The sequence below is a fragment of the Nycticebus coucang genome, chromosome 13 (genome assembly GCF_027406575.1).
Source record: "Nycticebus coucang isolate mNycCou1 chromosome 13, mNycCou1.pri, whole genome shotgun sequence".
Taxonomy (NCBI): domain Eukaryota; kingdom Metazoa; phylum Chordata; class Mammalia; order Primates; family Lorisidae; genus Nycticebus; species Nycticebus coucang.
In genome coordinates, this window is record NC_069792.1 from 62,374,217 (window position 1) to 62,392,299 (window position 18,083).

General features: G+C 36.3%; 1 protein-coding gene across 7 annotated transcripts in view; it reads left to right on the top strand.

Annotated features, from left to right (window-relative positions):
- Positions 1–18,083, top strand: part of VPS13B (vacuolar protein sorting 13 homolog B) — a 980,186-nt gene that overhangs the window by 800,328 nt on the left and 161,775 nt on the right. For all 7 annotated transcript variants that reach the window (XM_053558614.1, XM_053558617.1, XM_053558615.1 and 4 more), the window contains 2 exons: positions 4,138–4,345; positions 4,615–4,799. In XM_053558614.1, coding sequence (XP_053414589.1) covers positions 4,138–4,345; positions 4,615–4,799 — 393 coding nt within the window. The remainder of the gene's footprint in view (positions 1–4,137; positions 4,346–4,614; positions 4,800–18,083) is intronic.

The following is an 18,083-nucleotide window of genomic DNA, read 5'->3' on the forward strand; positions in this document are numbered from 1 at the left end:
TTTTTTTATAGGCAAGTACAGAATTGTGAGGCCATTGAACTTATTTCTTGATTTCTTTTTTTTTTTTTTTTTGAGACAAAGTCTTACTTTGTTGCCCTCAATTGAGTGCTGTGGTGACATAGCTCTCAACAACCTCAAACTCTTGGGCTCAAGTGATCCTCTTGCCTCAGCCTCTTTGATAGGTAGGTCTACAGGCACCCACCACAACGCTTGGCTATTTTTGTTTTTTTAGAGAAGGGGTTTCATTCTCACTCAGGCTGGTCTCAAACTCCTGAGCTGAGGCAGTCCACCTGCCTCAGCCTCCCAGAGTGCTAGGATTACAGGCGTGAGCCACTGCACAAGCATGGCCCTCTTGATGATCTTTTATTTGGATATTTTTAATCTAATCTTTATATGATTTATGCTCCCCCCTAATTTGCAACAAATCCAAAAATCTTTTTTTTCCAGTGTCTAAAATAATATGACATTTTATTATTTTGAAAGTAATCATATTGTTTTTAATCTTTACAAGATCAGAAAGAAGCAAGGTCATAATAACTTCCCGGAGTTAAAATACTTATATTAGCTCATGGAATTAAACCTGTAATCAAAAGTACATTAGCAAAGATTCCCTTTATTCTAATCAAAATGAGTGTGTTTCTTTCTTGAGAGATTCATAATGATAGAAAATTGTAATGACTACTTTGTCAATAAGGGACACATATTCAACATGAATGTCTTGTTTTTGTTGTGTGTATTGCTTTAGCTTGTCACTAGTTCTTTTAATGATACAGAACAAGATTTGGGGTGATCCTCATTATTTTTTGTGTGTGTTGGCTTTGGAGATTTTCAACATCTATCAGAAATCTTTATATAGTGTATTTAAGCAATAAGCATGTAGTTTTATTTTCCTTTATCAAGAATATTTATAATACTACCTTTCCCCAAGGCAGCAAAGTAACTTTATATTAAAAACTATAACAGCAAAAACAAAATATAGTTTATCATCTCTAGATTATAGTCACTGTCTTTTGACAACTTAAAAGTCTGTATCACAGGATTCTATTCCCCAGCTTGACTTTTCATTTATCTTTATTTTTCAGTATCAATATTTTCAATATTGATGAGAACAAAAGTAGACTTAGTGTTATATTTCTTACCTTCATTTATGAGATGCCTTAATTCTAAGAGCAGAAATAAGCCTAGGATTCAAAGCTTTCCCACAAGTTCTAGGGCTGTTCCTTTCTACCACTGTGTATTCTTTTGTCTTGTGTGTTACTTTGCTTTCTTAGAAGTAATAGTTATATAGCCTTTATGCAGTATATAGAGATATATTTAACATTATTGAAATATAATTACCATGCATTAATCATTATCATTTACTGGTCATACTTCTGTTGTAAATTAATATTATTCACATGCCGAAATAGAAAACTTGATGTTTCCTCTAATGGAGAAAATTAAGCTTTCTTTTTTTTTTTTTTTTTTATTGTTGGGGATTCATTGAGGGTACAATAAGCCAGGTTACACTGATTGCAATTGTTAGGTAAAGTCCCTCTTGTAATCATGTCTTGCCCCCATAAAGTGTGACACATACCCAGGCCCCACCCCCCTCCCTCCATCCCTCTTTCTGCTTTTCCTCCCCTCTCCCCCCATAACCTTAATTGTCATTAATTGTCCTCATATGAAAATTGAGTACATAGGATTCATGCTTCTCCATTCTTGTGATGCTTTACTAAGAATAATGTCTTCCACTTCCATCCACGTTAATACAAAGGATGTAAAGTCTCCATTTTTTTTAATAGCTGAATAGTATTCCATGGTATACATATACCACAGCTTGTTAATCCATTCCTGGGTTGGTGGGCATTTAGGCTGTTTCCGCATTTTGGCGATTGTAAATTGAGCTGCAATAAACAGTCTAGTACAAGTGTCCTTATGATAAAAGGATTTTTTTCCTTCTGGGTAGATGCCCAGTAATGGGATTGCAGGATCAAATGGGAGGTCTAGGTTGAGTTCTTTGAGGTTTCTCCATACTTCCTTCCAAAAAGGTTGTACTAGTTTGCAGTCCCACCAGCAGTGTAAAAGTGTTCCCTTCTCTCCACATCCACGCCAGCATCTGCAGTTTTGAGATTTTGTGATGTGGGCCATTCTCACTGGGGTTAGATGATATCTCAGGGTTGTTTTGATTTGCATTTCTCTAATATATAGAGATGATGAACATTTTTTCATGTGTTTGTTAGCCATTCGTCTGTCATCTTTAGAGAAAGTTCTATTCATGTCTCTTGCCCATTGATATATGGGATTGTTGGCTTTTTTCAAGTGGATTAATTTGAGTTCTCTATAGATCCTAGTTATCAAGCTTTTGTCTGATTGAAAATATGCAAATATCCTTTCCTATTGTGTAGGTTATCTCTTTGCTTTGGTTATTGTCTCCTTAGCTGTACAGAAGCTTTTCAGTTTAATGAAGTCCCATTTGTTTATTTTTGTTGTTGTTGCAATTGCCATGGCAATCTTCTTCATGAAGTCTTTCCCCAGGCCAGTATCTTCCAGTGTTTTTCCTATGTTTTCTTCGAGGATTTTTATTGTTTCATGCCTTAAATTTAAGTCCTTTATCCATCTTGAATCAATTTTTGTGAGTGGGGAAAGGTGTGGGTCCAGTTTCAGTCTTTTACATGTAGACATCCAGTTCTCCCAACACCATTTATTGAATAGGGAGTCTTTCCCCCAATGTATGTTCTTGTTTGGTTTATCGAAGATTAAGTGGTTGTAAGATGTTAGTTTCATTTCTTAGTTTTCAGTTCGATTCCAAGTGTCTATGTCTGTTTTTCTGCCAGTACCATGCTGTCTTGACCACTATGGCTTTGGAGTACAGACTAAAATCTGGTATGCTGATGCCCCCAGCTTTATTTTTATTGCTAAGAACTGCCTTAGCTATATGGGTTTTTTTCCGGTTCCATATAAAACGCAGAATCATGTTCTCCAAATCTTGAAAGTACGATGTTGGTATTTTGATAGGAATGGCATTGAATAGGTAGATTGCTTTGGGAAGTATAGACATTTTAACAATGTTGATTCTGCCCATCCATGAGCATGGTGTGTTCTTCCATTTGTTAATATCCTCTGCTATTTCCTTTCTGAGGATTTCATAATTTTCTTTATAGAGGTCCTTCACCTCCTTCGTTAGGTATATTCCTAGGTATTTCATTTTCTTTGAAACTATGGTGAAGGGAGTTGTGTCCTTAATTAGCTTCTCATCTTGACTGTTATTGGTGTACACAAAGGCTACTGACTTGTGGACATTGATTTTATATCCTGAAACATTACTGTATTTTTTTGATGACTTCTAGGAGTCTTGTGGTTGAGTCTTTGGGGTTCTCTAAGTATAAGATCATGTCGTCAGCAAAGAGGGAGAGTTTGACCTCCTCTGCTCCCATTTGGATTCCCTTTATTTCCTTGTCTTGCCTAATTGTATTGGCTAGAACTTCCAGCACTGCGTTGAATAGTAAAGGTGACAGAGGACAACCTTGTCTGGTTCCAGTTCTGAGAGGGAAAGCTTTCAGTTTTACTCCATTCAGTAAAATATTAGCTGTGGGTTTGTCATAGATAGCTTCAATCAGTTTTAGAAATGTGCCGAAAAAAGTTTTCTATTTCTAAAACTCTACTGTAGCATCATCGAATAGGTTCCTTCTCTTTTTCTCTGAATAAAAGTACAAAAAAAAATAACTCTATAAATAAGGATTGTTTATTTATAATCTCAGACAAAAGGTAGGAAGCTATTTCACAACGTTATTATTTTATTAGAATTTTGGCCTACCGTATCTTTATTGCATTCTCTCAGACCATAATAGGTGTTTTTCTCTCTTACCTAAGTTAATTCATAAATATTGCTTCACATCAACATAATTTCATTAATTTAGCACTTACAGTTTATTATTCATGCAATAAATGATGTAACTTATTTTCTTATCATATGTTTACTCAAGTAATAGAATTTCATCCTCTAGGTTATTTACTTATTAGAAATGAGAGTTTGTTATCAGTAATTAAATTGAGCATGATTATAGACTTATATTAATCCAAACATGATTATACCTAATTAGTCTCAAGAAATGTTTTTATTTAAAAAGCACTAGAATTTTTCATGTGATTTTAAAGGTCTTCTGGGGTCAAGAACATTTGAATTGTTTAGTTCTTCTACATGAATTACTCAACGGATACCTTTTTGAGGAGGGAAATTTTGAAGTGCAAGCTTCTGGACCAGAACCTCAAATGCCAGCTCCTATAGAAAAGAATCGGGCATTTAAAAGTGAACAAAGTTCAGATGACTTACGGACAGGTCAATTTCAGTATATACAAGATGCTGGTAAGTAGCAGCAACTTCAGTGTGAGACTGTGTGTGTGTGATGTGTTTTAAATGCATGTTGACTAACGCATCAAGATGCTTGAAAAGTGCATTAACACTTCTAGTACAAAAATAATGCATTATTATTCAGTTTCTATTGACAGAAATTAATTTCTTTCTGTATGAAAATGATTGACTAGGTTCTTTATATTCTTTTATTCTTTTTTCTTGTTTTGATATACCATGTTCACCTTTAAAGCCATACAATTAATTATTCTTTTACTTGACAGAATCTTTGAAACTGCCTAGTGTCTATGAAGTCTTATTTTATAATGAAACTGAAGATAGCCCAGGGATGATGTTATGGCGATATCCAGAACCTAGGGTGCTCACACTTGTACGAATAACTCCTGTGCCTTTTAATACCACAGAGGATCCAGATATTAGCACAGCAGACCTTGGTGATGTGCTTCAGGTATGTAATGGCTATTTTATTTTAAAATAAAAATATTGGAAGAAAGTACTGATCTCACATTAGGAAAAATATTTGGAACAGGCTTGCTTCTTACATTAATAACGTCAGAGAGAAATATGTAGTTGTCTGCATGTATGTTATGTATACACACACAAAAAGTCTTAAAAGAAGGGAATAATAATGTAATTCAGATTCACAATACATGGCAATTTCAAAGTTCCCAGTTTTATTCTGTCGTGGGTAGATTATATGGCCTCTAACTATAATGGGATAAGCAGATACCATTCAGTTTACCACACCTTTACTGAGTACCTACCCAGTGTCCACACTTTTCAGAGTTTCTAAAAACTGCTCTACAAGTTAAGATATGCCCATGTAAGGCCAGAATTGGAGGACTGTAGTGTTTATATTCAGCACTGTAAATTATCTTCAGGCGTGTGGTAGGCTGGCTTTCTATCTAACATGAGATCATAATCCCCATGGTTTGGGAAAGTTTGCTGCTTGTCAGTTCTCTGAGTTTAAATGTCATCGCAGCTATCACTATATTATTATTGTACCTATTAATATTCTACTGATCTGAATTTCTCCTAAAATCCATTTCTCTCTTAGTCTTTCACCTATTACTAAATCACAATTACTTAAAACCTAGGAATCATTCCTAATTGTTTTTTCCCTAATTCCCTACATCTAACCCATCAACGAGTCCTATTAACTCTATACCAAAATATGTCCTTGTTTCATCTACTTCTGTTTCTACTGGTACAACTTGAGAGTAAGCTACCATCTTCTGTTCCCTATTACAATAGCTTCTTAATTGCTCTGTATTTTTTCATTCTTGATCACTTGTAATGCATTCTCCAAGCAACAGCTTAAGTGATGTTCTTAAGATGTACATATTATATCACTTCCCTAACCTAAAAGCCTGTAGTGACTTCTTCTAATGCTTAGAACAAAACTCAGTTCTCTTGCTATAAACTACAAAGACCTGTGGTCTGGGATCTGCCTCCCTCTTTGGCTGAGATTCCTGCCAGTCTCCCACTTTCTCACGCAGCTCCATCCACGCAGGCCTCCTTATCCTCCTTGAGTACATCACCTCCGTCATTTCTCTTGCTCTTTCCTCATGTTTGAACATCACCACCCTGTCTTTTTCAATCAAGTACTAGCTCAAATGTCATATCCTGGCTAACCCACAACCATTTTTCACTCTGAATTACATTATATTGTTTTACTGTCTTCATAGCTTACATTGCTATTCAGAATTACCTTATGCATTTATGTGTTTACTTTCTTATTGTCTTTATTTTTCTACTGTGAGAAAATAAGCTCCTTGTATGTTTTGGTCACATATTTCAAGCCCCTAGTTCATAGATACTTTCCCCAAAATTTTTTTAATTAGTTCTCTGTTCCTCCCAAATGTGTATCATGATAATCTTATTTAATCACCCATAGGTATTACTATGGTTTTATTTAATTGTTGTTTAAATTCCTGTTATATGTTTAGTCAGATGTTCATCTTCTGACTTGGTAACAATAAAGCATGTAATCATTTTGTCCAGTCAACTAGAGTGTGCATAATGATCCAGGTTACCAAAATGACAGCAGTTTCTACTTTGATTCCTCAGTCCTCAGATTTGTTTCTCTTCCTATTAAGATTATATTCATTTCTTGTTGGGTCTTTCCCTGGTTTGGGGATCAGGGTGATGTTTGCTTCATAGAACGTGTTAGGTAGTCTTCCTTCTTTTTCTACCTTTTGGAACAGGTTAAGTAATATAGGTACTAATTCCTCTTTAAAGGTTTGGCAGAATTCAGACGTGAAACCATCTGGTCCTGGGCTTTTCTTTTTAGGGAGGTTTTGTATGGTTGATTCTATTTCTGAACTTGATATGGGCCTGTTCAACATTTCCATTTGATTCTGGCTAAGTCTTGGAAGGTGATGTCTTCCAAGTATTGGTCAATTTCCTTCAGATTTTCATATTTCTGAGAATAAAGTTTCTTATAATATTCATTAAGGATTTTTTGGATTTCTGAGGAGTCTGTTGTTATTTCGTCTTTGTTCTTTCTGATTGATGAGATTAGAGATTTTACTACTACAAAACTCTTAGAAGTGATCAAGGAATACAGCAGCGTCTCAGGTTACAAAATCAACATTCATAAATCGGTACCCTTTATATATACCAACAACAGTCAAGTTGAAAAAACAGTTAAGGACTGTATCCCATTCACAGTAGTGCCAAAGAAGATGAAATATTTGGGAATTTATATAACAAAGGACGTGAAAGATCTCTATAAAGAGAACTATGAAACTCTAAGAAAAGAAATAGCTGAAAATATTAACAAATGGAAAAACATACCATGCTCATGGCTGGGAAGCATGAAACTATAAAAATACTAGAGGAGAGTGCAGGGAAAACCCTTGAAGAAATCGGGATGAGCGAGTATTTTATGAAGAAGACCCCCCGGGCAATTGAAGCAGCTTCAAAAATACACTACCGGGACTTGATCAAACTAAAAAGCCTCTGCACAGCCAAGAACACAGTAAGTAAAGCAAGCAAACAGCCCTCAGAATGGGAGAAGATATTTGCAGGTTATGTCTCCCACAAAGGTTTAATAACCAGAATCCACAGAGAACTCAAATGCATTAGCAAGAATAGAACAAGGGATCCTATCACAGGCTGGGCAAGGGATTTGAAGAGAAACTTCTCTGAAGAAGACAGGCGTGCGGCCTTCAGACATATGAAAAAATGCTCATCATCTTTAATCATCAGAGAAATGCAAATAAAAACTACTTTGAGATACCATCTAACTCCAGTGAGACTAGCCTATATCACAAAATCCCAAGACCAGAGATATTGGCGCAGATGTGGAGAAAAGGGAACACTTTTGCACTGCTGGTGGGAATGCAAATTAATACATTCCTTTTGGAAAGAGATATGGAGAACACTTAGAGATCTAAAAATAGATCTGCCATTCAATCCTGTAATTCCTCTACTGGGCATATACCCAGAAGACCAAAAACCACATCATAACAAAGATATTTGTACCAGAATCTTTATTGTAGCCCAATTCATAATTGCTAAGTCATGGAAGAAACCCAGGTGCCCATCGATCCACGAATGGATTAATAAATTGTGTTATATGTACACCATGGAATATTATGCAGCCTTAAAGAAAGATGGAGACTTTACCTCTTTCATGTTTACATGGATGGAGCTGGAACATATTCTTCTTAGTAAAGTATCTCAAGAATGGAAGAGAAAGTACCCAATGTACTCAGCCCTACTATGAGACTAATCTAGGGTTTTCACATGAAAGCTATAACCCAGTTACAACCTAAGAATAGGGAGAAGGGGGAAAGGGAGGGGAGGGAGGGGGAAGGTGGGTAGAGGGAAGGGGATTGGTGGGATTACACCAGCAGTGCATCTTACAAGGGTATATGTGAAACTTGGTAAACGGTCTGTGAAGCTAGTGAATGATGCCCCATGATCATATCAATGTACACAGCTATGATTTAATAAAAAAATATATATATTATATTCACAATTATGTCCTCAGCTAGTATTCTTGGATTATTTTTGTTAAGTAAAATAGTGATATCTATGAATTCTACTACTTATTAGACATGCTAAATGCAGAATATCTATAGGTTCTCAGTCAAAATGAAAATATTCATATATTAAAGTTTCAGCATTATGTAAGGGCTTCTTCCCAACTGATTTTTAGGTTCAGTCTTATAGCTAAATATTAATGCATATGTTAACTTAAATCTGACACATTAGTGGTATTATTATGTCAACTGTATTAAATAGGGCATCATCTGAGATAGTAAATACATCCACTGATTCACTATGTTCTTGCTGCTGTTAGAGGGACAGCACAGCGTAGTAGCTCAGAGGATGAGCTATAGACAAAATGCATGGACTCAAATTCATGCTCCATCACTTGTAAACAGTGTCACATTAGGCAACTAACTTAACCGCTCATCCTCAGTTTTTTGTTTTGCTTTTTTCAGTACCAAAAAATTAGGCTGCTAATAATGTGATGATTATAAGAATTAGTGTTTATAAAACACATAGAACAGTGCCAGGCACATATCAAATGTTTTGTAAATATGAGTATTGCTAATATCACAAGTTATGCATCCTTCTACAACAGTCAGAAATACTACAAAATCCAAAACTTTCCGAATGCCAACATGATGTTCAAAGGGAATGCAGTTCAGATTTTGGATTTTTGCATTAGGGATGCAAAAAATTAGGTATGTATGTACAGATATTCCAAAATCTGTAAAAAATCCCAAATCCAAAACACTTCTGGTTCTGAGTATTTTGGATTAGGAATACTCAACCTATACAATGACCATTATTGTCAAAACTCTTCTATCGGCATAAATACAGGCTAAACCAAGAAGAGCCTGATGGATGACTCTGCAGACCTGCTAGTGTGGTAGGAGATCCAGGACAGTCCCAGGGACCCAGGCGTGGCACATAAGCAAAACACTGCATAAAGGAAGCCTGGCAAGTTTTAGCAAGCAAAACAGTGATATCAAAAAGGCCTTGCCATATGTTTCATATTTGGTTGGGGAAAAAAAGGAACCTAAATGTAAACAAAGTTTAAAGACCAGGAATAAGGGCCTAGGGAGCAAGATAAGGTTGTAGCTACCAGAAGTTCAAAGGGAGAGCTATATCCTAGTGGTGAGAAGGAACACTTGAAATCTGCAACTTGGATAGGGAAACAGAGCAGGACTGGCAGCGAGGTTTACTGATGCCATCCTGCTGAGCTCTTAGGTCAATCATCATGTTCTCTTAACAAGGAATAGAATTTATCCTAGGGCTTGGAGTTGGGGTAGGTCTTATCAGTGGAAACAAAACTCTGAATTGTGATCTTATGACCATGCAAATTATTTTATTTCCTTGGAGCTTCTGTTAAGAACAGAAAATATGCAGTATGAATCACAGTTTTGTTTTGGTTTTTCCTTGAGCACCTATAGTGACAGACCCTGGACTTGATCCAGGGGATCCAGATAAGATACTTCCCACTCATTAGAAGCTCATTCTAATGGGGATATTTCTATAGTTGTTTAGGGTAGAAGAGACTCTCTAATTTTGGCTTTCAAGGAGGACCTGTCTACTGTCAGAATCATTTCCCTACTATATGTGATCATCTCTAGATGTATGAGAGTCACAGCTAAAATACTGTATAGCTGATCTTGAATTTCAGGGAGTTCATAAAAGGAAGGCCCTTTTAAAAAAAATAATAAATAATAATAATAATAAATAACAGGAAGGCTGTTTATCAGCCTGGTACAGTGCAGATAATATGGGCTTTGAAGTCTCTCAATTTCTGGCCCTTTTTTAACTAACTCAGTGACCTTAAGGAAACTACTGGTCTCTTTGAGCTTCAGTTTCCTCAACTGAACATTGGAGTTAATGTTATCTACCTCTCACGATTGTTGTGGGATATTATATCAAATGGGGTATTATAGGTAATAAACTTAAATAAATTATTTATACATATTTATAAATATTTATTTCCTTCTCTCCACTCTTCCTTCACACACAAATGGTTGGGCCACTAAAAGTGACTTCTAAATGGAATTCCAGCCTTCACTCTCTCTTTCTTCCAAAACCTACTGAGTTCTTGAAGAAACAGGTTGACTGAATAATTCCCCAAAGGAAACCTTCAGTAGCTCTTTTACCCTGCTAGACTGACCTACAGGGCCCTAACCTCATTGCCACACACAGCTTTGCCTTGCCATCTCTAGATGCGATCTGTACTCTATCAAACAAACTGGCCTATTTGATATTCCCCAAACCAATACATAACATCCCCCTTCCTGAATCCCTCCCATCTGTGCTGTTTGAAGTCCTACCCACACTCCCAAAACAGCTATAATGCCATAAATTCCATGAAGCTTTTCCTGGAAACCATGTTCAAGTATGATATCATCCTCTCCTGAAATTCTATACCACTTCATCATATCATTTTTGTGCTATTTTTCACCTTATTCCTCACAACTGAACTTATGTATGCATATCTTGTCTCCCTCTTAGATTGTATGTCTCTAAAGGAAGGGATGGTATCTAATTTGTTATTATGTCCCTTGTAGTATCCATTAGTAGAGATACTCAATAATTGTATTAAATGGATGAGTGAATGCATGAATTTCCATATTCCTTTCTTACATTATTCACAATTATTACATCATTTATGACTACTTCATGGGCTAACGAATGTGATTTGGTTTTCCACCCAGAACTATGTATCAGGATGCATTGTGTTATTCTTAAGTGGTATTATCTGCTGTAAACATACTATCTAATGTCATTACATTACTCAGCCTCTTAATGAGATCATTGAACATTCTGCCAAACCCACTTTTCCCCTCAAACAGAGGCTAGTTCATAAATACAAAAATAGATTAATCTCCTTGGCTTTAGTCCTAAAAACAGAATTGAATTTGGGTGAGTTTTTCCTTCAGGACTATTTATTTCATATGAAAAATTGTCCTTATGGAGTTGAGTTATAATACAAAACACTTAGATTTGTCTGTTTATATTCCATCATTCCATGATGGTTAATGAAATTTATTTTTAAAATCCTCCATATCACTTCGTGGAATTTACTTTACAATTATAATAGTGAAATAAAAATACTATGGTTAGTTTATAATTTTATCATGTTAAATTTTAAGTTATATATTTAGGTATCAATAAGATTAGCATCTAATTTGGTAATTAGCATCTAAGTGGTAAAGTAATGCCACCAAAATAGAAGTAGTGTTGTGTGGTTTATGTAAGTCTAAATATAAGAAATTTCTGGCATTATAGCTGACACATACTAAGTTTTCCTTTCTCCAAGTCCTACTGTGTCCACTGCCTGTTGAGGATTCCATTTTGAAAATACCCATGTTCCCAGCTTATAAATATTCAATTAGTCCTTTGTAGTAGAATTGATAATGGATATGTTAACAGCTGTGTAGATCTGCCATGGTATTGTTCATGTTTCCTCTTGAGGAAAGATGGTATTTAGTTTGGCCTATTATAACATACCAAATGAAGATATCTAAAGGGTTTTTTGCAGCATATAAATTAAAATAAATGTGAAAATAAAAGAATACTATAATGAGGGAACAAGAATAAATTCTGAAGCTTGGAAATGCCCTTTCCATCAAGAAAATGTTATCCAGTTATGCAGTTTTAGTAACAAACTTATTCTATTTCCAGTTAATTCAGTTTACCCTTCAGATATCAGAATTTCCCAAATTAGATGATTCCTCCTATGGTAAAAGCTTCAGAATTTAGTGCAGAATCCTTGCATGGAAAAAATCACAACTAGAATCCTTAAAAGATATCTTCATAAGGCAACAGGAAGAGAAAAAACAAAAGCAAGCTGTGTTATTTGTTTATTTTTGATGGAGGAGAATAGTTAGCCAAAGAAGCTATTGCATTTGTGCCTTGATTCACTTTTATTTATCCAATTCAAAAGACAAAGAAGTTAGTTTTTAAAGTAACACTAATATGATTATAAGAATCAAAGTGAAACCACTTTGGAAGAATATTGAATAAAACAAATTGCATACTTAGAAATTAAGATGCTGTGATATGAATGTCCCCCAAAATTCATGTGTTGAATTAATAGCCAAAAGTCAAGAAAAGTTAATTAACTGGCCTTGAACTGTGAAACTAGTAAGTGGAGACACATAATTTTATCCCTGGTTACTTTAAAATTTATGTTATTTTCCATGTATATAAAAGTTAGGGTAGCAATCTTGTTGTAGACGATAGCCTAAGATAATAGTAAGCCACCCCACTGAGAAATGTGGAAAGAAGGAAAATAAAATTATCCTTTTACTTTAAACTGTTAAATCATGAAATAATGAATCAGATTTAAAAGTATGAAAAGTAACTTTAAATCGATAAAAGAACTCCCAAGCACACAAGATGGATTGGGCATTAAAGATACTTAAAGAAAGAATGTTTCCTTCAGAAGAAGGACCAGTCAGCTCTGGGATCTAGGAAGGTCATGGAAGCATTTGTTGGCTGAGGCTTTCCTGCCAGCATCCAGAGAAATGGTGCCCAAGTGTCTGGTTCACCTGGTAGCTAAATCCCCTTTATGGAGATGAATGTAACAGCTGTCAAAGCTCTGTGTCTAACATTCAAATCATGTAGCCACCTGAACAACATTCGAATAGTTTAGTTCCCAACGCAGTCTGTCTACAGAGAGAGTTTCATACACTTGTCCGGCCAGCAGCAGTATCCAGGCTACTTGGCAGTTACATATCTCATGGTAAATTAATAACTTGGCAACTGGTTTATATATCAGTTTCTAGTGAACTTTGTTAGCATAAGTCAGCATTCCTAAGTCTAGTCAGGGCTAGGTAGGACACCACTGAAATTTCTGAAACTATAGGACCAACCACCAGATCTTGAACTGTGGTGAATCCATCACATTAAATGCCCTCTTGTGGCTACCTGCCTTCCTAGCAGGCCCAGCAGGCTGGCCTTTCCCAAATGACATCTCTGTTGTTCATTATGTCATAAACCTTCTCAAACTTCTACCTCCAGTTATGAGGAATAAGGATAATGTGTGTAAAGCATCTAGCATCATGCCTTACATAGTTAAAGACTTAATAAATTACTATTATGATGCTCAATACATGGTAGCTGTTACTGTCATCATCATCATCCTATCAATTGATCAAAGCCCCTGGTTTCTACTTGTTAAGCCAGGAAATCTGTTTTCTAAGAAGGATGTTTTTGTGTTTATGGTCTGCTAATGTCATGATAACTGTTAGAAATGTTGGCTCTGCGTGTGATTAACAAATGGAATGCCTTCAGTGAGAGTGACAGCTGCACAGTCAGTGGCCTCTGTGATAGTGTGCCAGCCACAGTTCTCCAGGTTGCAGGTAGCTTAAGCAAAAACAGAGAGGAGTTAAATATCAAGATACAGCAGAAGTGCTAGACGCCAAGAGCAAAATGCAGCTCTGCAGCCCTCTGGTAGGACTGGGGCAAGAACGAATGATAGGAATCCCAGGGACTATTCACTACTATCCCTTTTCTCTGCTTCTTTCCCCATACGTATTTGTTTTACTCTTTCCTTTCAAGAGATTAGCTTTTATTCTCCACTTCGCAGGCTGTCTTGTAGTTTCCCCATAGCTCCCAAAGCTCCCAAAGTCACTTTTACAAGTCCAGCCTCTGTTCCAAATCCACATTCCTAAGTGATCCCATTTGGTATCAGGGGTCTTGGCCCAGTCAACTGTGGCCCTGAGGGGGCTCACATTTTACTGACATGACTATGAATTGGGAGTCATTATGAACTTTTTAGAAAACCACCAAGAAATCTACCGTATGTCTCATCTCTTACTGCTCTCATTTCCCACCCTGGTCACACTCATGGTCAGAAGACCTCTCACTGTCAGCTGTTGCTTTCCTGTCTGACCAACTCTGAAGGCCTGCACCTATATATTCTTCTCTTCTAACAAGGAAACCTTTCATGTATGATCCATGGTTTTAGGGGAAAGATCACCACTAAGGAGGGTCTCTAGAAAGACTGAATCACTAAAAAAAAAAAAAAAAAAAAAAAGACTCCTTTTTGTTATGGTTTTTCCAGCTTTTCCCTTTGAAAGTATCTGGCAAAACCATTTCTCTCTACACATCAAAGGCTATCTGCATCTGGAGAAAAGCCCCATGCTACTTTAAAATTCTTTCATTGTCCTATGCTACTATCTTCCCGAAATGTAGGCTAGGCAAAGTCCTTTGTCTGACAGACACAAGAGATAGTTTCTTGCCCCCAGTATGTTTAGAGTCCATATGTTTCTTGGCCATTGCTTTTTTTTTTATGGCATGACTGTGTAATACACTGACAACTTCACAGATACTATAAGTACTCTCCCATTCTAGGGAGGTCTGAGAACTTTACATATAGAATAATTTTCTGTTTTTGAAATTGAGTTTATAATATGATGTTTACTGTCTATGGCTTAGTGGTGATTTCATCGTGTGTAGTTTTTTTTTTTTTTTATTGTTGGGGATTCATTGAGGGTACAATAAGCCAGGTTACACTGATTGCAATTGTTAGGTAAAATCCCTCTTGCAATCATGTCTTGACCCCATAAAGTGTGACACACACCAAGGCCCTACCCCCTTCCCTCCATCCCTCTTTCTGCTCTTCCTCCCCCCCCTTAACCTTAATTGTCATTAATTGTCCTCATATCAAAATTGAGTACATAGGATTCAGGCTTCTCCATTCTTGTGATGCTTTACTAAGAATAATGTCTTCCACTTCTATCCAGGTTAATACGAAGGATGTAAAGTCTCCATTTTTTTTAATAGCTAAATAGTATTCCATGGTATACATATACCACAGCTTGTTAATCCATTCCTGGGTTGGTGGGCATTTAGGCTGTTTCCACATTTTGGCGATTGTAAATTGAGCTGCAATAAACAGTCTAGTACAAGTATCCTTATGATAAAAGGATTTTTTTCCTTCTGGGTAGATGCCCAGTAATGGGATTGCCGGATCAAATGCGAGGTCTAGCTTCAGTGCTTTGAGGTTTCTCCATACTTCCTTCCAGAAATGTTGTACTACTTTGCAGTCCCACCAGCAGTGTAAAAGTGTTCCCTTCTCTCCACATCCACGCCAGCATCTGCAGTTTTGAGATTTTGTGATGTGGGCCGTTCTTACTGGGGATAGATGATATCTCAGGGTTGTTTTGATTTGCATTTCTCTAATATATAGAGATGATGAACATTTTTTCATGTGTTTGTTAGCCATTCGTGTGTCATCTTTAGAGAAGGTTCTATTCATGTCTCTTGCCCATTGATATATGGGATTGTTGGCTTTTTTCAAGTGGATTAATTTGAGTTCTCTATAGATCCTAGTTATCAAGCTTTTGTCTGATTGAAAATATGCAAATATCCTTTCCCATTGTATAAGTTGTCTCTTTGCTTTGGTCATTGTCTCCTTAGCTGTACAGAAGCTTTTCAGTTTAGTGAAGTCCCATTTGTTTATTTTTGTTATTGTTGCAATTGCCATGGCAGTCTTCTTTGTGAAGTCTTTCCCCAGGCCAATATCTTCCAGTGTTTTTCTTATGCTTTCTTTGAGGATTTTTATTGTTTCATGCCTTAAATTTAAGTCCTTTATCCATCTTGAATCAATTTTTGTGAGTGGGGAAAGGTGTGGGTCCAGTTTCAGTCTTTTACAAGTAGACATCCAGTTTTCCCAACACCATTTATTGAATAGGGAGTCTTTTCCCCAAGGTATGTTCTTGTTTGGTTTATCAAAGATTAGGTGGTTGTAAGATGTTAGTTTCATTTCTTGGTTTTCAATTCGATTCCAAGTGTCTATGTCTCTGTTCTTGTGCCAGTACCATGCTGTCTTGACCACTATGGCTTTGTAGCACAGACTAAAATCTGGTATGCTGATGCCCCCAGCTTTATTTTTATTACTAAGAACTGCCTTAGCTAGGGTTTTTTCCGGTTCCATATAAAACTCAGAATCATTTTCTCCAAATCTTAAAAGTACAATGTTGGTATTTTGATAGGAATGGCATTGAATAGGTAGATTGCTTTGGGAAGTATAGACATTTTAACAATGTTGATTCTGCCCATCCATGAGCATGGTGTGTTCTTCCATTTGTTAATATCCTCTGCTATTTCCTTTCTGAGGATTTCATAATTTTCTTTATAGAGGTCCTTCACCTCCTTCGTTAGGTATATTCCTAGGTATTTCATTTTCTTTGAAACTATGGTGAAGGGAGTTGTGTCCTTAATTAGCTTCTCATCTTGACTGTTATTGGTGTACACAAAGGCTACTGACTTGTGGACATTGATTTTATATCCTGAAACATTACTGTATTTTTTTGATGACTTCTAGGAGTCTTGTGGTTGAGTCTTTGGGGTTCTCTAAGTATAAGATCATGTCGTCAGCAAAGAGGGAGAGTTTGACCTCCTCTGCTCCCATTTGGATTCCCTTTATTTCCTTGTCTTGCCTAATTGTATTGGCTAGAACTTCCAGCACTGCGTTGAATAGTAAAGGTGACAGAGGACAACCTTGTCTGGTTCCAGTTCTGAGAGGGAAAGCTTTCAGTTTTACTCCATTCAGTAAAATATTAGCTGTGGGTTTGTCATAGATAGCTTCAATCAGTTTTAGAAATGTGCCACCTATGCCTATACTCTTCAGTGTTCTAATTAGAAAAGGATGCTGGATTTTATCAAATGCTTTTTCTGCATCTATTGAGAGGATCATGTGATCTTTATTTTTGCCTCTGTTAATATGGTGGATAACGTTTATGGACTTGTGTATGTTAAACCAGCCTTGCATCCCTGGGATGAAGCCTACTTCATCATGATGAATGACTTTTTTGATGATAAGCTGTAAGCTGTTGGCTAGGATTTTGTTGAGAATTTTTGCATCTATATTCATTAATGAAATTGGTCTTAAATTCTCCTTTTTAGTTGGGTCTTTTTCTGGTTTTGGTATCAGGGTGATGTTTGCTTCATAGAATGTGTTGGGGAAGATTCCTTCTTCCTCAATTTTTTGGAATAATTTCTGCAGTACAGGAATAAGCTCTTCCTTGAAGGTTTGATAGAATTCTGGAGTGAAGCCATCTGGACCAGGGCATTTTTTGGTTGGAAGGTTTTTTATTGTTTCTTTGATCTCAGTGCTTGAAATTGGTCTGTTCAGGAGCTCTATTTCTTCCTGGCTAAGTCTAGGGAGAGGGTGTGATTCCAAATATTGATCCATTTCCTTCACATTGTCAAATTTCTGGGCATAGAGTTTCTGGTAGTATTCAGAGATGATCTTTTGTATATCTGTGGGAACAGTTGTTATTTCCCCTTTATCATTTCTGATTGAGGTTACTAGAGATTTTACTTTTCTATTTCTCGTTAGTCTGGCCAATGGTTTATCTATTTTATTTATTTTTTCAAAAAACCAACTCCTTGTTTCATTAATTTTCTGAATGATTCTTTTGTTTTCAATTTCATTGATCTCTGATTTGATTTTGGAGATTTCTTTTCTTCTACTGAGTTTAGGCTTAGATTGTTCTTCCTTTTCAATTCCATAAGATGGCTTGTGAGATTGTTGATGCACTCTCTTTCTATTTTTCGAATGTAGGCATCTAAAGCGATGAATTTTCCTCTCAAAACTGCTTTTGCAGTATCCCACAGGTTTTGGTAGCTTGTGTCTTCATTGTTGTTATGCTCAAGGAAGTTAATGATTTCCTGTTTTATTTCTTCATGCACCCATCTGTTATTCAACAGAAGATTGTTTAATTTCCATGCC